The sequence below is a fragment of the Arachis ipaensis genome, chromosome B3 (assembly GCF_059453495.1).
Source record: "Arachis ipaensis isolate K30076 ecotype BB chromosome B3, ASM5945349v1, whole genome shotgun sequence".
Taxonomy (NCBI): Eukaryota; Viridiplantae; Streptophyta; class Magnoliopsida; order Fabales; family Fabaceae; genus Arachis; species Arachis ipaensis.
In genome coordinates, this window is record NC_142438.1 from 13,395,562 (window position 1) to 13,415,030 (window position 19,469).

Here is a 19,469-nt window from a genome sequence, read left to right on the forward strand (position 1 = left end):
ATAAATTCTCCATACCCAAAAGAAGAAGAAATCTGTCTTGACGATTCACAAAAATGAAAAAATATTTGAATTGAAAATAAAATACACATTCTGTATCATAAATATTTTTCAATCAAAACGTGCAGATTAAAAAATATAGAAAAGGGTAAAGTATACTTTTTCTCTTTGAAGTTTGCTAAAAAATTTTAAAATATCCCTAAATTTTAATTTGTTTCAATTTTATCCATCAAATTTTCTATTTGCATCAATTTTACCCTAATTACTAATTTTTTAATAATTAATATTTTTCTTTCCAAATATACTCCTCCCTTATACCTATTATCATCGTCATCATCATTACAATCCTCTGTCTCCTTCTTTCTCTCTTTTCATCTCACCATTATTTTCACTACTATCACCATTATTGAGCAACCACTGTCAACCTTCTCCTTTATCGTCGCCGGCCAAATCCCTCATTCTCCTTCTTTCTCCTTTCTTCTCCGACTCTCCATCTCCATCATCACCATCTCTGTTCGATGACCATCACCCTTTTTTTTCTTCTTTCTCTTTTTCTTCGCGAAAATCCAGCACCGTCGAAGCCATCGCTCTTCCTCCTTCTCTGTTAGCAAACCCAGCTTTCTATTTTTTCATTGCATGTATATATCCTGTATGCCTTAATCAATAATAATACTAATAAATTAGGCCCCTCTTGTATTTGACTATAAATTGAGGCCTAATTGAAGATCCAAAATTTTGTTATTACTACTATGACTTTGTATTTGATGATTTGAAGAATCAAGAAAGTTGCAAGGCTTGAAGATGTTGTAAGCCCTATTATTATTATTATTATTATTATTATTATTATTATTATTATTATTATTATTATTATTATTATTATTATTATCTGTACTAGTATTAGAGAAGTTGAATATGCAAGAATCTTGCTGTGAAGAAGCAGCAGCTTGATATGATGATGATAGAGATAAATACCAATTACTATTTGATGCTTTTTCGACCAAAAAATTTGAATCTTGATCATTGGGGTAGAAGCCAATTTGGGATTTTTCACAAATTGTGAAGTCAGATTAGAATAATAGTTGTAGGAAGAAGGATCATAGAACCAAGGTTTGTTACTGTTATTATGATTATGATTATGGTAAGAAAAACTATGATAATTGTTGTTTGGGAAATTGGGCTGTTGAAGATAGTAGTTTATGGTGGTTTTCCTTGCTTGAAGCTGCAACCTTTTCTTCTTCATCCTCTCTTTCTTGTGAGTATTTTGGTGCCCACCAACTGTTTGTAAAAAAGTATACTTTATCCTCTAAAAAAATAAAATTTGAAAAAAAAAGCAACAAAACCTAATCAAAATGTCGAGCAAGAAAAGAGAATTTATGAAAAAAAATGGCAACAAAATTAAAATCAATTAAAATAGAGCAAGAAAGAGTCGAAAGGAAAGGTTAGAGAAGAAGTCCAACGATGAAAAATAAAGAAAAGACAGAAGAAGCATCTTGAGTTTCAATTGAATAAAATTCCTCCCACGTTACAAGCGATATCTCCAGAAAGGCTCTCATGCATCATCAATAACCATAAAAGAACGTGGAACAGTAACCAGACTGGGGGAGAAACTTTTGCTGTGCAAGGGTAGTTGCCTCTTCAGAGTCCGGTCTGTTTGTGATGACCTAAAACAAAAGAAAAAGAAAATTAAATCGTTTGATTCATTATGTATAATTAATACATATATAATATTTTATCTACTCTTGATTCATTAGTGTAAGTAATAAGTATAGTCTTTCGTTTAAATATTTAAATCAACCAATACAGTAATAATTAAATACAATATCTTTCGATAATTTTAAGTTCGTCTAATACCAAAAAATATAATATCTTGCTATAATTTCAATTAAGGTTAACAGTAATAATTAAAAATAAAATTAAAAGATTATTTTAATTAAATATTTCAACAAATTAAATCATCATTAAAATAAAAAATAATAGTGTCCTTTTAGTCTGATATAAATTAGAATAATAGCTACATATAATAATAAAGTTAGACAAAATTATACCATATTCATTATTTCATAACTAATATTATTATAAATTTGAATAAATAAGACAATAAAAAAATCAATCAAATTAATTTAAATTTATTACATTTAATTAAAATAAATAACAAATCGTTTATTTTATTATGCACCTTATAAATTAATGAACTAATTAACTGATTGATATAAATTATAATAAATTACATTGATATTTAAATATTTAGTGAAATCAATTAGTTGGTATAACTAAGTTAGTGTAATAAATTATACATAATGAGTTAAAAAAATAAATCAAGAAACACTTTTTAAAGTATGACATGTCAACTCCATCATTAAATGCAGAAATTCGATTTTTGTATAACAGAATAGATTCATGGATGAGAAATTGTAAAATACAATGTGATTGTTTAGCCTAAGTTAGGAAAGACCTCCCTGTATACGACATTTATCTTGTATTGGAAAGTATAGATGAATGATTTTGAATCAAAACTCTCGGTCCTTCTTAGATTTTACTCGTGACAAAGCAATACAATTGCCCATAAACAAAAACTGGTCTAGATAGGTACAATCCAACTGTGTTTAATATTTGTCCTTGTGACTTATTAATAGTCATAGCGAACAAAATAATAATTGAAAACGGTCTCCGTCGAAATCGGAATAGAAGAATCTGGTTGTTAGGTATCGTGTTCATGTACGGAATCAATACCACCTGCCCAATTTTATCTCCAGTCAACGTCATACATTCAATTACATGAGTGCCAAACCTTCTTATCTAGGAAATCCAGCATTATCAATAATAATTTTTGGCCTGAATGGTTTAGGTAAAATTTTGAGTACCTACCATTTAACATGCATGGGCTACTGTTGTAGTACTTGCCACATAGTCCATGTGTCATGAACTTTTCCACCACTGCATATAGTTTTGGCCTCATTATCTTATCAAGGATCTCGACTGAGAAGTGCTTGTCAATATCATCAAGTAACCTTGACTTGTCCAACGTGTGTGGTAGACTCCTCTCTAAAATTCTATTGTGCAGACATATGTGCATATTATAATAATAAGTTAATTATAAATTTTTAATGTGTATAAATTTTTATTCTAAATTACTTAAAATAGTTATTAATAGAAGATTGCGAAAATGTATATGTATAATCATAACTTAAAATAAAGAAAAACGGACATGATTCGTGGAGTGTAATACACAAAAAAAATAAGGTATATATAAGAACTGAATTGAAGAGTTTACCTTTGCTACCTCTTCCTTCAAGAGTTTCATCTTATCAAGTGCATGAAAACCTTCCGCAGTATTGGTATTGTAAAGAATCCCAGGTACAGAACACGTGTTCCTGTTACCAGAGCATGGTTCTGGTACCAATGAAGAATCACTTGATTCAGAAGGCAAAAGACTCAGCTAGCAGAGTTAAATGATTTGACACTTGAGAACGTGAGCAAGGTGCATAGAAACCTATAAATTCAAGTAATAGCAGCATCTTAAATGGATGAATGAACCCACTAAAAAGATCATAAAAAAATTAGTTTACATTTCAGCTCCAATAGGGTTATGCTTATGCATGTATCAGAACAAATACAAGGAAAAAAAAAATAAAGACCACAATTTTGATGTTGCCCTTTTGTTAAAGGGAGTAAATTTGTAAGGAAAAGAATGGTAGTTGGTAGAGAATCAAGAAAAGGGGAAGAACCAATGATGGGTAATGGAGAATCATCAATGCCGAGCTTGTTGAGCTTCAAGGAAGAGAATCTGTGCCAGAAGCCTTCATCGACGGAACTCTGCATCGGAGCGAATTGAAGCAAAGCTTCTTCCTTTTTCGACATGCCTTTCTTCAATTGTGTTTTAACTTTTGCTTCTTTCAAAACGGAATGCGAAGATGAAGATGATCTGGGTTGTTGTTGGGTTACCAATCTTCTTGGGGTTCTTCAGTCAACAACCTTTGTGTTCATCAATGGAACTTGTTCTTCACTTTTTTGTTTTTTTTTTTCAATTTGGGTTCTTCACCTACCAAACGGGCCGAATTAGACCTGTTTCATATGGGCTTTTTTGTTTCTATGGACCAATTCAATAACTTAAACCAACAAAATATATAGAGTATATACCCATTTTGGTCCTCAAAGAATTTTAAACTGGACACTTTAGTCCCCAACTAAAATTAATTAGTCGATTGGTCCCTAACAATTAACTCCGTCAGTCATTTAGGTCCTTAGCTTCGTCAACTCTAACGGAAGACAAAATGGTCCCTGAAAACTCTAACATGGGACAAAATGATCCCTGACAACTCTAACAAGGGACAAAATAATCCCTGACCCCTTTATTCGAAAACGACACTGTTCTTTCCCAATTTTCATCATATCTCGCATAATCCTAACATTCATACTCTCATTCTTCACCTTCACAGTCTTCTTTTCCATCTTTTCCTTCCTCCTCTTTAGCTCAAAGATTAAGCCATGGTGTAATTGTCACACCTACCTCAATATGTCATGGACCACACACTTCCTAAATCTTTGTGACTGGTACATCCACCTCCTCTGTACTTCATCCACCAAAAGCATCCACTTCCATGTCTTTGATAACATCACCTCCAACACCGACAACGTCCACAACATCTTCAAGACCAAGTTCCACAACTATTCCAAGGGCACACCTTTCTCCACTCTCCGGCAAGCAACATAGATTGTTGGACATTAGGATATCATGAGAAAATTCTCCTTTGACATCATATGCAAATTCTCATTTGAAATAGACACCGAGTGCTTCATTCCTTCTCTTTCGGAGTCTTAACAAATGACTTGCTGTCTGGATTCATGGGATCCATCGAAGACGACAACTAGTTGAGAGACATAGGCATTAGTTTCCTAAGTATAAATTGGTTGAGAACAAGTTGAGGATTTTTTTTCTTTTTTTTAGATAATTACATCTCCACCCAATTCCAAACAAAGTGGGCGTAGTTCCAAAAAAATAGTAACAAAAACAGAGCAATAACTACAAAGAAAACATAAAAACTAGCATAAAAAGCAAACAGTGAGCAAAAGAATATAATGATTTTAGCTCCTCCAAAGACACTTCAAGATGAACCCGATCTTATACAACATCAAATCATGATCATTCTCCTTTCAATTTTTACTCTGCAGAATTATTGGCCTTTTTCATAGATCAGTAAATCATGCATCAAAAATCAACTTCATATGTCTTCTTATTTTCCTTAGACTTGATATTTACACTCATAAGTACATCAATTACTCCTATATTGTCGATCTTGACACCATCGATTTGTGCATTCTACAACTTCCTCCTTTAACTTCTCTAATACCAACACTCCATTATTAAAGACAATGTTATTTCTATATCTCCATGTGCACCATATTACAGGAAAAAATAACACCATCCACACTTTCTTCATATCTTTTTTTATCTTTCTATCCATCCACACCTCAAAGCATTCTTTGGTGGTTCCTGACCAAACCCAAATCACACTCCAATCCACCAAGATTGATCCCCACAACTTCCATATACGATCACATGAAAAAGCAAGTGATGTACCGTCTCCAATCTATCCTTATATAAGACACAAAAGGATTCCGCTTCTGGTACAATCTTAAACTTACATAATCTATCTCTAGTATTCAATCTTTCTAAAATTACAAATCACATCAGCAACTCAACCCGTGGAGGATTTTTTTTTCTTGTGAACATTAAATTTATAGAGTGTGCATTGTATAGTTTGATGTTACAGTGTTAGACTGTTAGTGTTATGCGAGATATGATGGAAATTGGGAGAGAACAGTGTCGTTTCCGAACCGAGGAGATCAGGGACCATTTTGTCCCCTGTTAGAGTTGTTAGGGACTATTTTGTCCTCCGTTAGAATTAACGGAATAAAGGACCTAAATGACTGACGGAGTTAATTGTTAGGGACCAATCGACTAATTAATTTTAGTTGGGGACTAAAGTGTCCAGTTTAAAATTCTTTGAGGACCAAATATATATATATATATATATATATATATATATATATATATATAACCAATTTAGATTACTTTAGTTGGTAGACTATTAATCTAGCTAAGCAACCATTAGTGGTTCGAATTTTGCTTTGTTGTATAGTAAGTAGTAACCATTGTTCAACAACAAATTTTTAAATAGAGTTTCGATATATGACGGATTAATTCTTAACCTACCAAATTAAGAGATATCATGAAAAAAAAAAAAAGCATTTAATAACTATAAGATTTTAAGCAATATTTTTTTATTAAAATATTGTGAATTTATGACATAAATCATGTGCTTACATCAGAAAACTTGAAACAATAAACTAATTAAACTTACACATTGACAGCATCAAGATGCTACTTATTTCATTGCTTTCATCTCACAAGGGGGATGACAAAGCCACATCACTCAGAACACTTTGTACTCATCACCTAATGTGTGAGTACCATTATATTAAACAACAATTCTAACTAATTCGCCAATTTATTCAATTCACACAAATTTATTATAGAGTAATAGCATAAATAAGTCCTAAAAGATTTTGCGTTTAATTTATAAAAAAAAAATATTAGGTAATAAGTCTAAGAAAATTTTGTAATAAACTTATAAGTCTTTGAGAAAAAAAAAAAACAATAAATCTTTCAAAAATTATAACACTGAACAAAGTTTTTTCGAAAAAAAAAAAAACTAGAAGTTCAATGCTATAATTTTTCAGAAACGAACTTGACACTTTTTTTTTTCTCAAGACATATAAGTAGTCGCAAATTTTTCTTAAAAACTTAATTACCTTATATTTTTTACCATAAAAATCTAGAAGTGGATTCCAAAATCTTTTAGGACATATTTATGTTATTAATATTTATTAAATCGAGCTGCTCGGCTGCTCCTGCCTTGTGGTACTTGCAGTATGATTACATCATCAGGAGGAGGCCTACGTTTCTTGGTAGCTTGTTCAAAAGAATAAGCAATTTCAATAAGAGTTGGTTCTGAATACTTTAATCCTCCAAAGGAAACACCTAATGGCATATTCTCATTGTTGTATCCACCAGGCACTGTTATTGCTGGGTAACCACCAACCGCTAAAAATGGAACCAATTTTTGTCCCACATATATCAATGCATCAAGCTTCTTCTCCTTCATCATCTTCTCAAACCCATCTTTCGAAAGTCTTTCTAGATTTGATATTGCTTCTTGAACTTCTTTGCTTATTCCATCGAACTTGTTTGCATCTAGAAACATGTCTTGTGGATATTCAATGATTTTCTCCTGTGCCAAGATAATTAAGATAGTAATAAATTATCTATACGTGCACGGTTGAAAGTGTTAGTTAATCTTGATGATTTAGTTTGTGTGACGTTATATGTTTAGAGAAAAAGAAATCAACATTTTGATAAAAAAAATGTTTTAATATGTGTATTGATAAATATATTTAATATTTTCATCTTTTAGATATTTTTTCTGGATTACAAAAAAATATTTTATAAGCGACAAAATAAGATATTTTAGTTGTTATTACTTCAAGTAGTATATGTAAATTAGTTTAAAGAAATGCTACATACACGTTTAAAAATAATCACTAAACTAATCATTATGTATTATGTATAAATATTAAATACATATATTTTATTTTATTTTAATTTATATTTTAATATATATTTTATATCAATAATTGATTTAATGACAAATTTTCTTATTTAAATGTAATATAATCGTTAATTTTATATCCAACTGTAAAATATTTTTTACTTTTAAAATTTATTAAAAAGTCCATTTTTGAAAAAGTTCTCTAAACATACAAGTCATTATATATATCTGTAAGAAAATAATAAATAAATAAATAATTATATAAAATGATGCATATACTTACAAGGACGTAGTGTTTATAGTTGAAGATGATGAGATCTGTGAGGGATCGCATAGGTGAAGACACGAGGTTTGCCAGATAAGAATTCAAGTCTCTCTTGAGCTCAGCTAACAATGCTATCATTTCATTCTCATAAATCTCTTCAGTCTTCTCAATTACTATGTCATCCACAAGTGTCGCTCCTTGATCCCTGATTATATATTATTCAACAAGAAATTAATAATGTACTTACATTATGCTAAAATAATTTCGTTTTCATCTAATTAATTTTTTTATATAAACATATAATACTTTCTTATATTAATTTTTTTTATAATGATTTTTAAATATTAATTTCACATGAAAATAATTACATACCAATTTTCACTTAAATTCTTAGTTAAAATTAAAAATGTATAAATGTGGCATAATGTAAAGTGGTAATGTATAGCAGAACCTCATTATTTGGAAGAGTTGTTGATATGTAGCATTCTCGACAGAATTTTCAGGAAAATTATTAAAAGAATCAGGGTATCTCAAGATTCCAAGTCTTTTTCCTTGTAGACCACGAGGATTCAGATATTGAGCATAGCCACCCTCTGGAATGTGTTTTGAGGCATTAACAGTCCCTTCATCTTTCTCATCTTTCCCTACAATTACGTCAAGAACATAAACTGCATCTTCTACCGTTCTAGCCATAGGCCTGTTCATCCAACAAAAAATTACTTAGAATAGTTTATATTTTTTGTTGAAGTCATATGCATTATTTCTCTCTCTTGTCCTAAGTGAACAAGTATATCTAATCTAATTCCGTAAAATTAAATATTTTATTAATAAAAATAGATATGTGTAAAATTTAGCAAGTATATTATAGTAGAAATTCACGTATAACTATCTTTATATGAAAATAATAAAATTATCTAACACTATGAATTTCATGTGAATCTTCACCGTGTATTATGACTTGAGACAGATGTTGTTATTGTAGAAGACATTTTCCTTCAATAATAAAGTTTAGAAAATAATTTAAAAATTATATATAAATGTTTTCATTGTTATATTAGTTTTCGAAATAAAATATAAATTAAATTTTTTATCTTAAATTAAAAAAATATTTTATTATACTTAACATACAATATTAATTATTTTGTTAAATTTAATTTAATATCAAAACTAAAAATTAATTAATTAACCCAATACAAAAAGCAATAAATAGTGATAGTGAAATTTATGTAAGAAAGACCAACTAATTAATTATAAAAATGAAAGTCAAAATATAAATTAAATTAAAAATATACAGAATTAATTTTTGGTTAATTAATATTGATTAATTTGTAATTATTTAATATTAGCCAACTTTAAAATTTAAGATTATAATTTAAAATTTAAAATTAAATATTTATAATTTAATATCTAAAATTTAAGATAAATAAAATAATAAAAAAGATGCTGATTAGAGAAATGGATCCTCACGATTTTTGTTAACGCTTAAAGAAATAAAGTGTGATCTCTTTTCATTAATTTTATAAGTGAGATCAAAATTAAATATAAAGAAGAGTATAATAAAAAATAAGATTAAACAATTGACATCATCCAATTTTTATTAGTGATGTTGATTGCAAAAGAACGCGATATTATATAGTGATGCGTGCATGTGCTTTTTGATTGGCATGCATATTATTATAAAATAATTTTTTTTTGTATGACGTAATAAATTTAAAATTGTATGATGCAATATATACCCAACGGAATCTTGTCTTAGAGAAATAGGGATCACGCCGGATCTGCTAGTGAGGTTAACGGTGGGTTTGATTCCAACGATTGAGTTGTATGCTGCAGGACAAATTATTGAGCCATCGGTTTCAGTCCCTAACGACACCGTTGCAAAGTTTGCTGCCATTGATATTGCTGATCCACTGCTTGATCCGCACACTTCATTGCTCAAGTTATAAGGGTTCTGCATGCCATCCATGCATCCATATCATTAATCACAAATAAAAACATAATATCCGTAATTACATATTTATTTTAGTAATAATTAATAAAAATTAAATAAGATAACTTTAGACTGTTAGAATTAATTTTTTATTATTTTTCAAATATTATTGTAATAATATATTTAGGTTTATTTTGTAAAAAAATGATATATTTATTTAGTTTAGTAAATTTTTTTTTTTTTAAAATAAAGTTCTTGTTCTTTATAACTCAGTAGAAGTTAAAAGTCGTGGTTGAATAGTAATAGATTGACTTTCCTGATTTAGCAGCATAACTAACTTGGTGACAGTTATATTTAGTTATGCTGCCAGATAAGTTAGTTAGTATGTATTGGTTAACTTACTATTGGAGTTAGATGTTAGTTATTGTTTGAGTTAGAACATAATTATAGAGAAAAAATGTCAAGATTATTAAAATTTTTTATTTTTTAATCATCAGTTAATTATTAATATTTAAAAATATGAGATAAAATATATTATTGAATTATTAAAATAAAAAAATTAAACTAAAAAAATTGAGTTAATAATTAATTAATAATCAAAACAATAAATTTTGATGGTCCATAATATTTTTTTAGCTGTAAACTTGTAGTTTAGTTTGTTTAGTTAGGAAAAGTATAGGTAACCAACAACATTTTTGAATAATGTGTAAATGTGAATTAATAGGATTAAAAGAGTAAATTTAATTAGTAGCATTAAATTAGGATGTAGTGCATTTTTATTTGATTGGTAGTTGTTCATGTTATTCAAGATAGTCATTGTTTACCTAGCATTCCCCAGTTAGTTAATTAGTTGTATATAAACTAATCAATGTACGTGTTTTCTAAAGTTTGTTTCATCATTTAATGCGGAATTTCATTTCTGATTTTTCAGAAGCTCTCTCCCACTTGCCACCTCCAAACCTGCACTTAGAAAGTTTTTTCAACTATATATTTTTTCCTTTTTTTAAATAGGAAAACAAATTAAAATGATTAACCAATTTAGAATCTTAATTAATTAAATTTATTACTCAAAATTTTAATTACCTTGCCTTGGCCACCATAGGCAGACCAACCACCAGGCATATTGTAAGACCTAAAACCATTCCACTGCTTCAAGGTGGCTTTGCCAAGAATTATGGCCCCAGCCTCCCTCAACTTCTTCACCACAAAAGCGTCCTCCGCCACCACCGACCCAAGAAGCGCATACGAACCGGCCGTGGTACTCATCTTCTTCTTTTTGAAATCAATGTTGTCCTTTACCAACACCGGTATTCCACTCAACTTTGTCCCTCTTTTTCCCGCCAAGCGCTCTTCGTCGGCTTTCTCAGCCTCAAATTCTGCGTCCGGATTTAGATCCGAGACGCCACGAAGGATAGGGTTTCTTTTAAAGATCTCATCTTTATACAACTTAACTAGATGCTTTGATGTGATTTCGTTTCGCGCAAAAGCGCTTTGGATTTCGTCGATGGTTGCTTCTTTTAGTTGAAACATTCCATGAACATGGCTTGTTGCAATGATCATGATGAGTAGTGTTTGAAGAAGCAGCAATGAGAAGAAGACGAAAGCCTTTGCCATATTAGCTTTAGCTACTTCTTTAATTTTTAGTGAGTAGTAGTGTGTGGTTTGCACCATGCATAGGGTTGCTTTAAATAGAGTTCCATTTGCTTTCACTCCCTTTCATTTCAAATCATTATTTTTAATGTGCACAAATTTTTACTCTAAATTACTTAAAATAGTTATCAATAGAAGATTAATAAAATGTATAATCATAACTCAAAAGAAAGAAAAAAGCACATGATTTGTGGAGTGTATATATAAGAAGTTAAAGCCTAAAGGTGATAAAACTTTTATTTCTTTTTACAGGTAAACTATCAAAGTTGTCTTAAAACGGATATTTTTTAAAAGGTTGTAACATGGTAAATTATTAGATTAAAATTGAATTATAAACATAAATAATGATAATTATATTTGCTAAACTAATTTTAACGTTTAAAATTATGACAATGAAAAATATAAATAGAGAACATTTTTTGATGAATTTAACATCAATAATTTAGTTAAGGATAAATTAAACTTAAATATTTATATTCATGTATTAAATTATTATATTAAAATTTTTAATTTTAATAAATATAAACTAATTTAAAAATTATATCTTTAAGTGTTTTTAAAAACATCTCTACTTTTAAAACCTATAAGATATAACACATGATCTTTCTAAAAAGCAAAAGAAAAATCTTTAAAAGACTTTACCAAACTAGGTCTTAAGTTATTTAGTAGAAGTCGTTACTCTCTAATTACTAAATTAGTCATTATATTTATATAAATATTTATACATATTATTTTATATTTTTTTATAAAATATCAACTATTAAAATAATATTCACATCAACATAATTAAACTTTTCATTAATAGCATAGTTTAGCTTCAACTATGGGAACCTTGAATTTTGTCCTAATATATCTAAGCATATAAAAGATATTTTGCATCAATTGATATTAAACTTAGATTACATTGAAAATAGGCAAAAGTGAAAAGAGAATAAAAATTATATATTACATTATTACAAAATAAAAAACATGTCATTCCATAATTACATTTTATGGTGCAAAAGTACTGTATATACAAGGGTTCAATTAAGGAAGAGTGAGTTAACCTAAAGAGCACCAAAAAACTCACAAGATTTGTCTTCTGGAAGGTAGCAAATCTATAAGTTCGTCCTCAAAAGTCTGCCAATAAATAAGACGGATTGGCTCATCCCACTAAAATAAAAAATTAAAGATGGTCTACAAATTTTATCCTACTCTATTTTTTGGCAAATTAGCGTTGGTCCGTCCTAAGTTTTTTAATTTGATTTTTTTAATATTATTATTATTATCAAGTGAATAAAATATTTAATAAAAAATACTTGATAAAACTCCAATATGAAAGAAAATTATTTAAAAGTACAAAAACACTTGATTTTTATATTTTGAGTAAAGTATTATTTTTGGTTTCCAACAGTTTAGGTCAAATCTTAATTTGGACTTTAATATTTCAGATATTTTATTTCAGTCCTAAAAATTTTTAAACATCCTATTTTAATTCCAAAAAAAAAAATTTAAGCGGGTTTAATATTGTCTAATCATTAAATTTGACACAAACCATTCATATATTAAAGAGCCAATGGCATTAAATTCTAATATGTAAGTAAAATCGATCTACCAACAATAACTAATTTACAAGTTTTTCTTTTGATTTTGTACAAAGGTGAAATTTTGTACAAAAAGAAAATTAAAGAGTAGAAGAAGTGTTACAATGCAAGAAGGTTTTTGGCAGGGGCGGAGCCAGGTGGTAGGAAAGGGGGGCGATGGCCCCCCTAATTTTAATTTTTTACATGTAAATTATATGTAAATTTCAGTTTAGCCCCTCCTTAAAATTTTATTTTAGTCTTAGTTTATTGTATAAATATTTTTGGCCCCCCTCTAATATTTTATCTAGCTCCGCCCCTAGTTTTTGGTTATGATTTTCTAAGACATGGAAGAAAATATGACTTAACTAGTAATATTATAATGTCTACATTACTCATTCTATTAACTATTAGTGTCAAATTTAACGATAGGACCACATTGAACCTGTTTAAAACTTTTTGGAATAGAAATAGAACATTTGAAATATTAGGGACCAAATTAGAATTTGTCCAAAACGGTAAAGACCAAAATTATACTTTACCCTTATATTTTTATATATAGAAAAATGAGACATACACTGCTACTCCAAAACCTACAAGTTAAACAGAATGATCACTAGAAAAAAAGGTCTCTTGCCACACTTTTTTCTAGCCACACTTTAAAAGCGTAGCCAAAAGAGGTCAATGGCCACACTTTTATGAAGGTGGAGATTGATTAGAGATTTGGCCACGTTTTTCTTTCCATGCTTCAAAAGCGTGGAAAAATGGGTCAATAGCCACTCTTTTATAAAGGCGGCAGTTGATTAGAGATTTGACTATATTTTTTTTTACCACGCTTCAAAAACGTGGCCATAGAGAGCAACTGGCACACTTTTGAAGAGTAACGACATGGTTTCGTTATAGTGACACTTTTAAAGCAGGTCCGTTTTCTCTAACTCTTTCGGCACGCTTCAAAAGCGTGGCCACAAGGTTCCAAGAAAAAGGTTTCGTTCCAGGTCACCCCTCTTTCTTCGAAATTTATGAGAGTTACATTGCATACTCTTTTTTCTTCAAAAAACCCTAACAAAGAGCTCATCGTCGGCGCTCGTCCTTTCTCCTCTGTTGCAATGCCTCCTTTGGCACTCCCACCGTCGTTGCTCCCACCCTAAATCCTTAACCCTCCTTCAGCGGTGATTCTCTCTGGCGGTGACTCCCACGCGGCGCTCACTATCCCTCACAAACCCTTCGTCAATGCTCGCTCCACCACAGCTCCGTTCGTTTGTGCTCAAACGCTGTAAACTCTAAAACTCCTTTGGTGGTGATTCTCTCTGGCATGGCCTCCCTCCTTGGCACTCACTCTCTCTTGCAAATTCTCCGTCAACACTCCTTCCACTGTCGCTTCCTTTCGTCGTTGCAAACTCCTAACCTTCTGTCTTTCCTCTTTCGCAAACTCTCTCATGTTGCTGCAAATCCTAACCATTGTTGTTCTAGCTATGCATTGGAGAAGGTTTGTTGTCCTAGCTAATTTTTTAAATTCATTTTGTGAGTTGTCACAAAATTAAAATAATCTATTATGGATATTTGTCACTTTGTTATGGATATTTATCATTATGCTTATCTTCAAAATCTCTGAATTTGTTTGGTGTTGTCATTATTTTGCTTGTCACAGTTACTAGCTTTGGGGATATGATGTTTATAGCTTCTGTTCTTTCTGAGATATCAAAGTGGAGGAGAACAGGTGTTGGTGACTTAAGCACATTATACAGAAATTTGAGCACACTATACTTTAGTTCTTTTTTTGCCATGTTACATGAGATGAATTATTTAAATAATTCGTTATTGATTGTTGTTGTAATTTAAAATCCTACTCTATTGATTTTTAATAATCTATTTATTATTTAAATACTGTTCTATTAGTACCCAGGTTTATCTTTTTTATCCTTTTTGAATCTTGGACATACAACATTTCAAATTGCTTGCTTTCCTTAGAAGAACCACGTTGATTTTAAGTTCATCGTCGTTGCATTTGAGGATACATGTATCCATAAATCAAATTTTATTTTTTTTTACATATTAATTTTAATTTATCTATTTATTAGTTTGGTTATTTATTTTATTTATTATTGTTGTTCCTAGGTAATCCACTTTTTTAATTGGTAAAAGTACTTTTAATTAATTTGGAGAGAAAAATATTTAAGTTATAATTTGCTAAGGTAACAATTTTATAACAAAAGTGTTAGAGATATGATATGATTAAGATTTGATTTAGTAAAATTTTTATTTTTAAAAATAATTTATAAAAATTGGTTTTTAAAATATAAATTTTTAAAATTTGTATTATATAGGAGTATATATGGTCCAGTCTGGTTCAAAGGTTTGGTTTGAATTCGAACACTTTCGAGCTAATTTGATGTGATTTTATCGGGTCTAGAGTCGGATAAGGATCTCAAAAATAGATCCGATAATTATTTAGAGCCGAGTTTGGGTCAAAGCGAATTCGTCTTCACCCGGCCTATGTGAACCTTAAGGGGACTAAAAAAATATATATGTTTTAAATTAATTTTAATATTATGTTATATTAATTATGAGCTTATTATTTTGATTTTAATTACACTTACTAAATTAGAAAATAGATCAAAGAAGTATGAATTAGAATTTATGAATAAATTCAAGTTCAAATATAGATATTAACTTCTCAGTAACAAGTATATTTTTTTGTTCTTTATAAATAAGTATATCATAATTTTTTGACATAAAGTTTATCAAGATCCAAACAATATCGTTTTAAACCCGGTTTTAGTGTGACACAAAAGTATTTCACCGGATCTAGAGTTGTATAAGGATCTCAAAAATAGACCCAGTCATTATTTAGAATTGAATTCAGATCAAAACGAACCTGACTTCACCCGACCCACGTACACCTCAGTAACATAATGTTTGGATAGTTTGGTATATGAAATTAAAAATAAGTACAAACAACAATAAATGTGTTTAGTGAAATAATTTTTAAAATTTAACTAAAAAGATCATAATAGACATAATTATAACAGTAAATTTAGATATTTATTAATATATGAATTAATCTCGATAAACACAAATTAATTTTAAAAATTTTTGTTAGATACTTTTAAAATACCTCTTATTTTTAAAATTGTAAATATAAGTATTATTATTTTTATTTACTAAATACAGAACAAGAAGTTTGTATTTTTTTATTAATAGCATAAAAATTATCCAAAAAACCGATGTAATTAAATATTTGCATAAAATGTTTTACACAATGCATTAAAATTAAACTCTAAAAAAAATATCAAAATAACCATTTGAAATTAATTTCTTATTTATATTCTCCGCGAATTTAACCAATAAACTATATTCTCCGCGATAATCAAATGAATAAACCTCAGCTTATTTATGTTATTACAAACATATGTTTGTATCTAAATTAATCTCATACCACATAGAATCTTACTTATTCAATCTGTGTGCCTGGGGACGAAAACCATTACAATTTATTTTTCTAATTAAACACTCTACTATTAAATACTAGTTGCCAATGCTTAACAACCTAACACGTGTCTATCTAGTATATATCTACACATGTAGATAAAACTTAATTCTACACCATCGTAAATGCTTTGAAAAAGAGGTCTAGACAAATAAAGAAACTAATGGTAGGGTCCTGTGTCCTACCACACTATTCATACTCCATTTAAGTGCATTAGGCATTTTCTGGTTACTTTCATGATGAGAAGGAAAAGTAAAATATATATATATATATATATATATATATATAAAATATATATTAATACTTATTTTACATGAAAAATTGCATTGTGTTAATTTGTCTATTAGTTATTATTAAAATAGACTTAATAAAGTTCAAATTTCATTCAGTAATAAATAAAGAATAAGTTAATACTATATCTTATCTTATATAGAATAAGTATAATTTGTTTATAGTGAATTCTTAATGCTAATACATTAGGAAAAATTTCAAATGATACAATAATAATACTAGTATTTTAATAACTTAAGTCGTTAATCTCAAAGTATTATATATATGAGTATTACAAGTTGTTGTGTTAATTGGGACTCATGATTGGCATGTTTTTTTTCCTTTTGTGTGTTGATAGAATTGGCATGTTTTTCCTATGATGATATAATCCTCTTTTTGGGTAATGGTGATACATATCCAAATGGATGAGATTCTCGAATATAAAAAAGACCTGTTTTATTGGACTTAGGACGTGTTATGATAAGTGGTCCTTTAAGGCTTTAACCCATTTGGTAACTTTCCATATTCGGTGGTAGCAAGCTGCATATGGACAAAACCATGTTTGGTGCCTTTTGTGGACTCCTGTGCCAATAATGGCACCTTTATGTATATACTTTCTATATTGGGTGGTATGAAGTTGCATAAGGACCAAGCCATTTTTGGTGCCTTTTGTAGACACTTGTGCCAACAATGGCACCTTTATATATATATATATTTATATATTCTTTAACTCTTTATATTGCGTTTAGAAAAAAAGAAACTGAGATAAATATTAAGAAATAAAAATTAAATTAAATTTTTATATTATATTTGATATAAAATATATTGAACTGAGTTATTTTTTAATATCATATGTGATTTAAGATGAATATAGAAAGTGAGGAATAGATTTAGAATTTTAAAAGTTAAATAAGAGTATTTAAAAAAATTATTATTAAAATTTTAGTATCTATTTCTAAAAATTTCAGTTTTTTGTGATTTTACTTTTTAAAAGTATTAAAAGGACTAAAATTTTAATTTTAATTTCTGATCACCAAACACAAAACTCAGTTTCAGTCCCAATTCTAGAAAAAAAATACAAACCTAATAGTTTTATTGAATTTTCAGTTAAGTCTATATTTTTTTAAAATTAAATCTTTATATCATATTAAAATTTTTAATTAAGACTTTATTGTGACAAAAATATTAGAATTAATGAAATATTTTGTTAAACAAAATAAATATACTTAATACTTGATTGAATATTCCATTTTGTTTAACAAAATATTTTGTTAATTCCAACGTTTTTATTACCATAGAAATTTTTCAGTTATAAAATCTAATATGATATAAGAACTTAATTGAAAAGAAAAAAATATATAAAAATTTAATTAAAAACTCAGTGAAAATATAAGGATCGATAGAGTAATAATTAAACCATATTTTAATTATTTGGATACAATTAAATTTATACAATACTATAAAACTTTAATAGATAAGTGTTATGGGGTTACCTAAAACGGGATTGTTTTTGGGCCTGAACGTGAAGTCCAAGCTCTTTTGGGCAGCATTCGACTTTTTTTGTTGCCAAGGTACTGCTATCTGAGTTTCTCGTGAGGAGGTGAGGGTGGTACGTGCAAGGGACTCCAATACTTAAATTAGAAGGGTTTTAAGCATGTTTTTTAATAGATTGAGTTCTGAATATATATGAGAGTGTCAGTATATTTATAATAGAATAGATAACTACCTTTTAAAGTAGTTCCATTTTTATTGGTGGGTAGCTGTTCTTTTTTATAGGGAAGTTGTTGGGATCTCCTTTCTAAATAAATAAAAAATATCTTAAGAGTTAGTTACTTGTTTAAATAAGTATGGTTTTATTATTGTCGCCGCGTCCGACCTCTACAAGATCAGATAAATGTAGGTAAAATTAGATCTCTTAATTAGATGTTTATTTATTTTGGACCTAGCTGTATTTTTGACAGAATATAAAAAATAAGATCTAGAGATATTTAAAAAATGCAATTTAATTATTACAAAAAAGCACTCTTAAATGTGACTAAGCTAACGAAGATGAATGTTTGTAACTTTTTTATATTATGCAGATTGGGGATGCATTAGTGATTAATGATGACACTGACAATAAAGAAATGGATTATTTTCTTGCTACCCATGCAATCATCTCCGACCAAGCAGCATATGATATTGAAAAATTTTGTGATTTCTCATCCTCAAAGACCACAAGTGAGTGTGATGATGCCTCTTATGCCTCATGAGTACAAGAATGATGATAATCTCACTGCTTATTTAAGAAACCTTATGTAAGCTTTAAATTTCATTCCTGATTTTTTTTTTTATGGTAATGTTAGAAAAATGATATTTAAAATTATTTTATATAACATAATATTTATAATTATATAATTATTATATATAAAATTATATAATTATTTTAGTAATAATTAATTAATAATAAAATAATTTTAAATTATTTAAATTGATTTTTTATTATTTTTTAAACATTATTATTTTTTTAATCCTTAATTATCTTTTTAAATAACTTTATTAAGAGTAATAATTATTAAAAGTACTTGTTTTGCATTGTACATTAAACTGACTCATATTTTTATCTAATTTTGATAAAATATAAGTTGGTCAGATATACAATACAAATGAGTCATTTAAATATTTTTTTAATTAAGAAAATACAATATATAGTTAAGATGAA

The 19,469-nt window shown here is 28.6% G+C and overlaps 1 protein-coding gene and 1 pseudogene across 1 annotated transcript; both read right to left on the minus strand.

Moving 5' to 3' along the window:
• Positions 1–677: 677 nt before the first annotated feature.
• LOC110269377 (uncharacterized) lies at positions 678–3,855 on the minus strand (annotated as a pseudogene).
• Positions 3,856–6,262: 2,407 nt separating this feature from the next.
• LOC107629675 (putative amidase At4g34880) lies at positions 6,263–11,488 on the minus strand. Its single transcript, XM_088506497.1, has 5 exons — positions 10,886–11,488; positions 9,609–9,823; positions 8,324–8,569; positions 7,891–8,077; positions 6,263–7,289 (listed from the first exon to the last, which is right to left on the minus strand). The coding sequence occupies exons 1-5, from the start codon at positions 11,471–11,473 to the stop codon at positions 6,876–6,878; spliced, it is 1,650 nt and encodes a 549-aa protein (XP_088362623.1). The 5' UTR covers positions 11,474–11,488; the 3' UTR covers positions 6,263–6,875.
• Between the last annotated feature and the right edge of the window lie 7,981 nt (positions 11,489–19,469).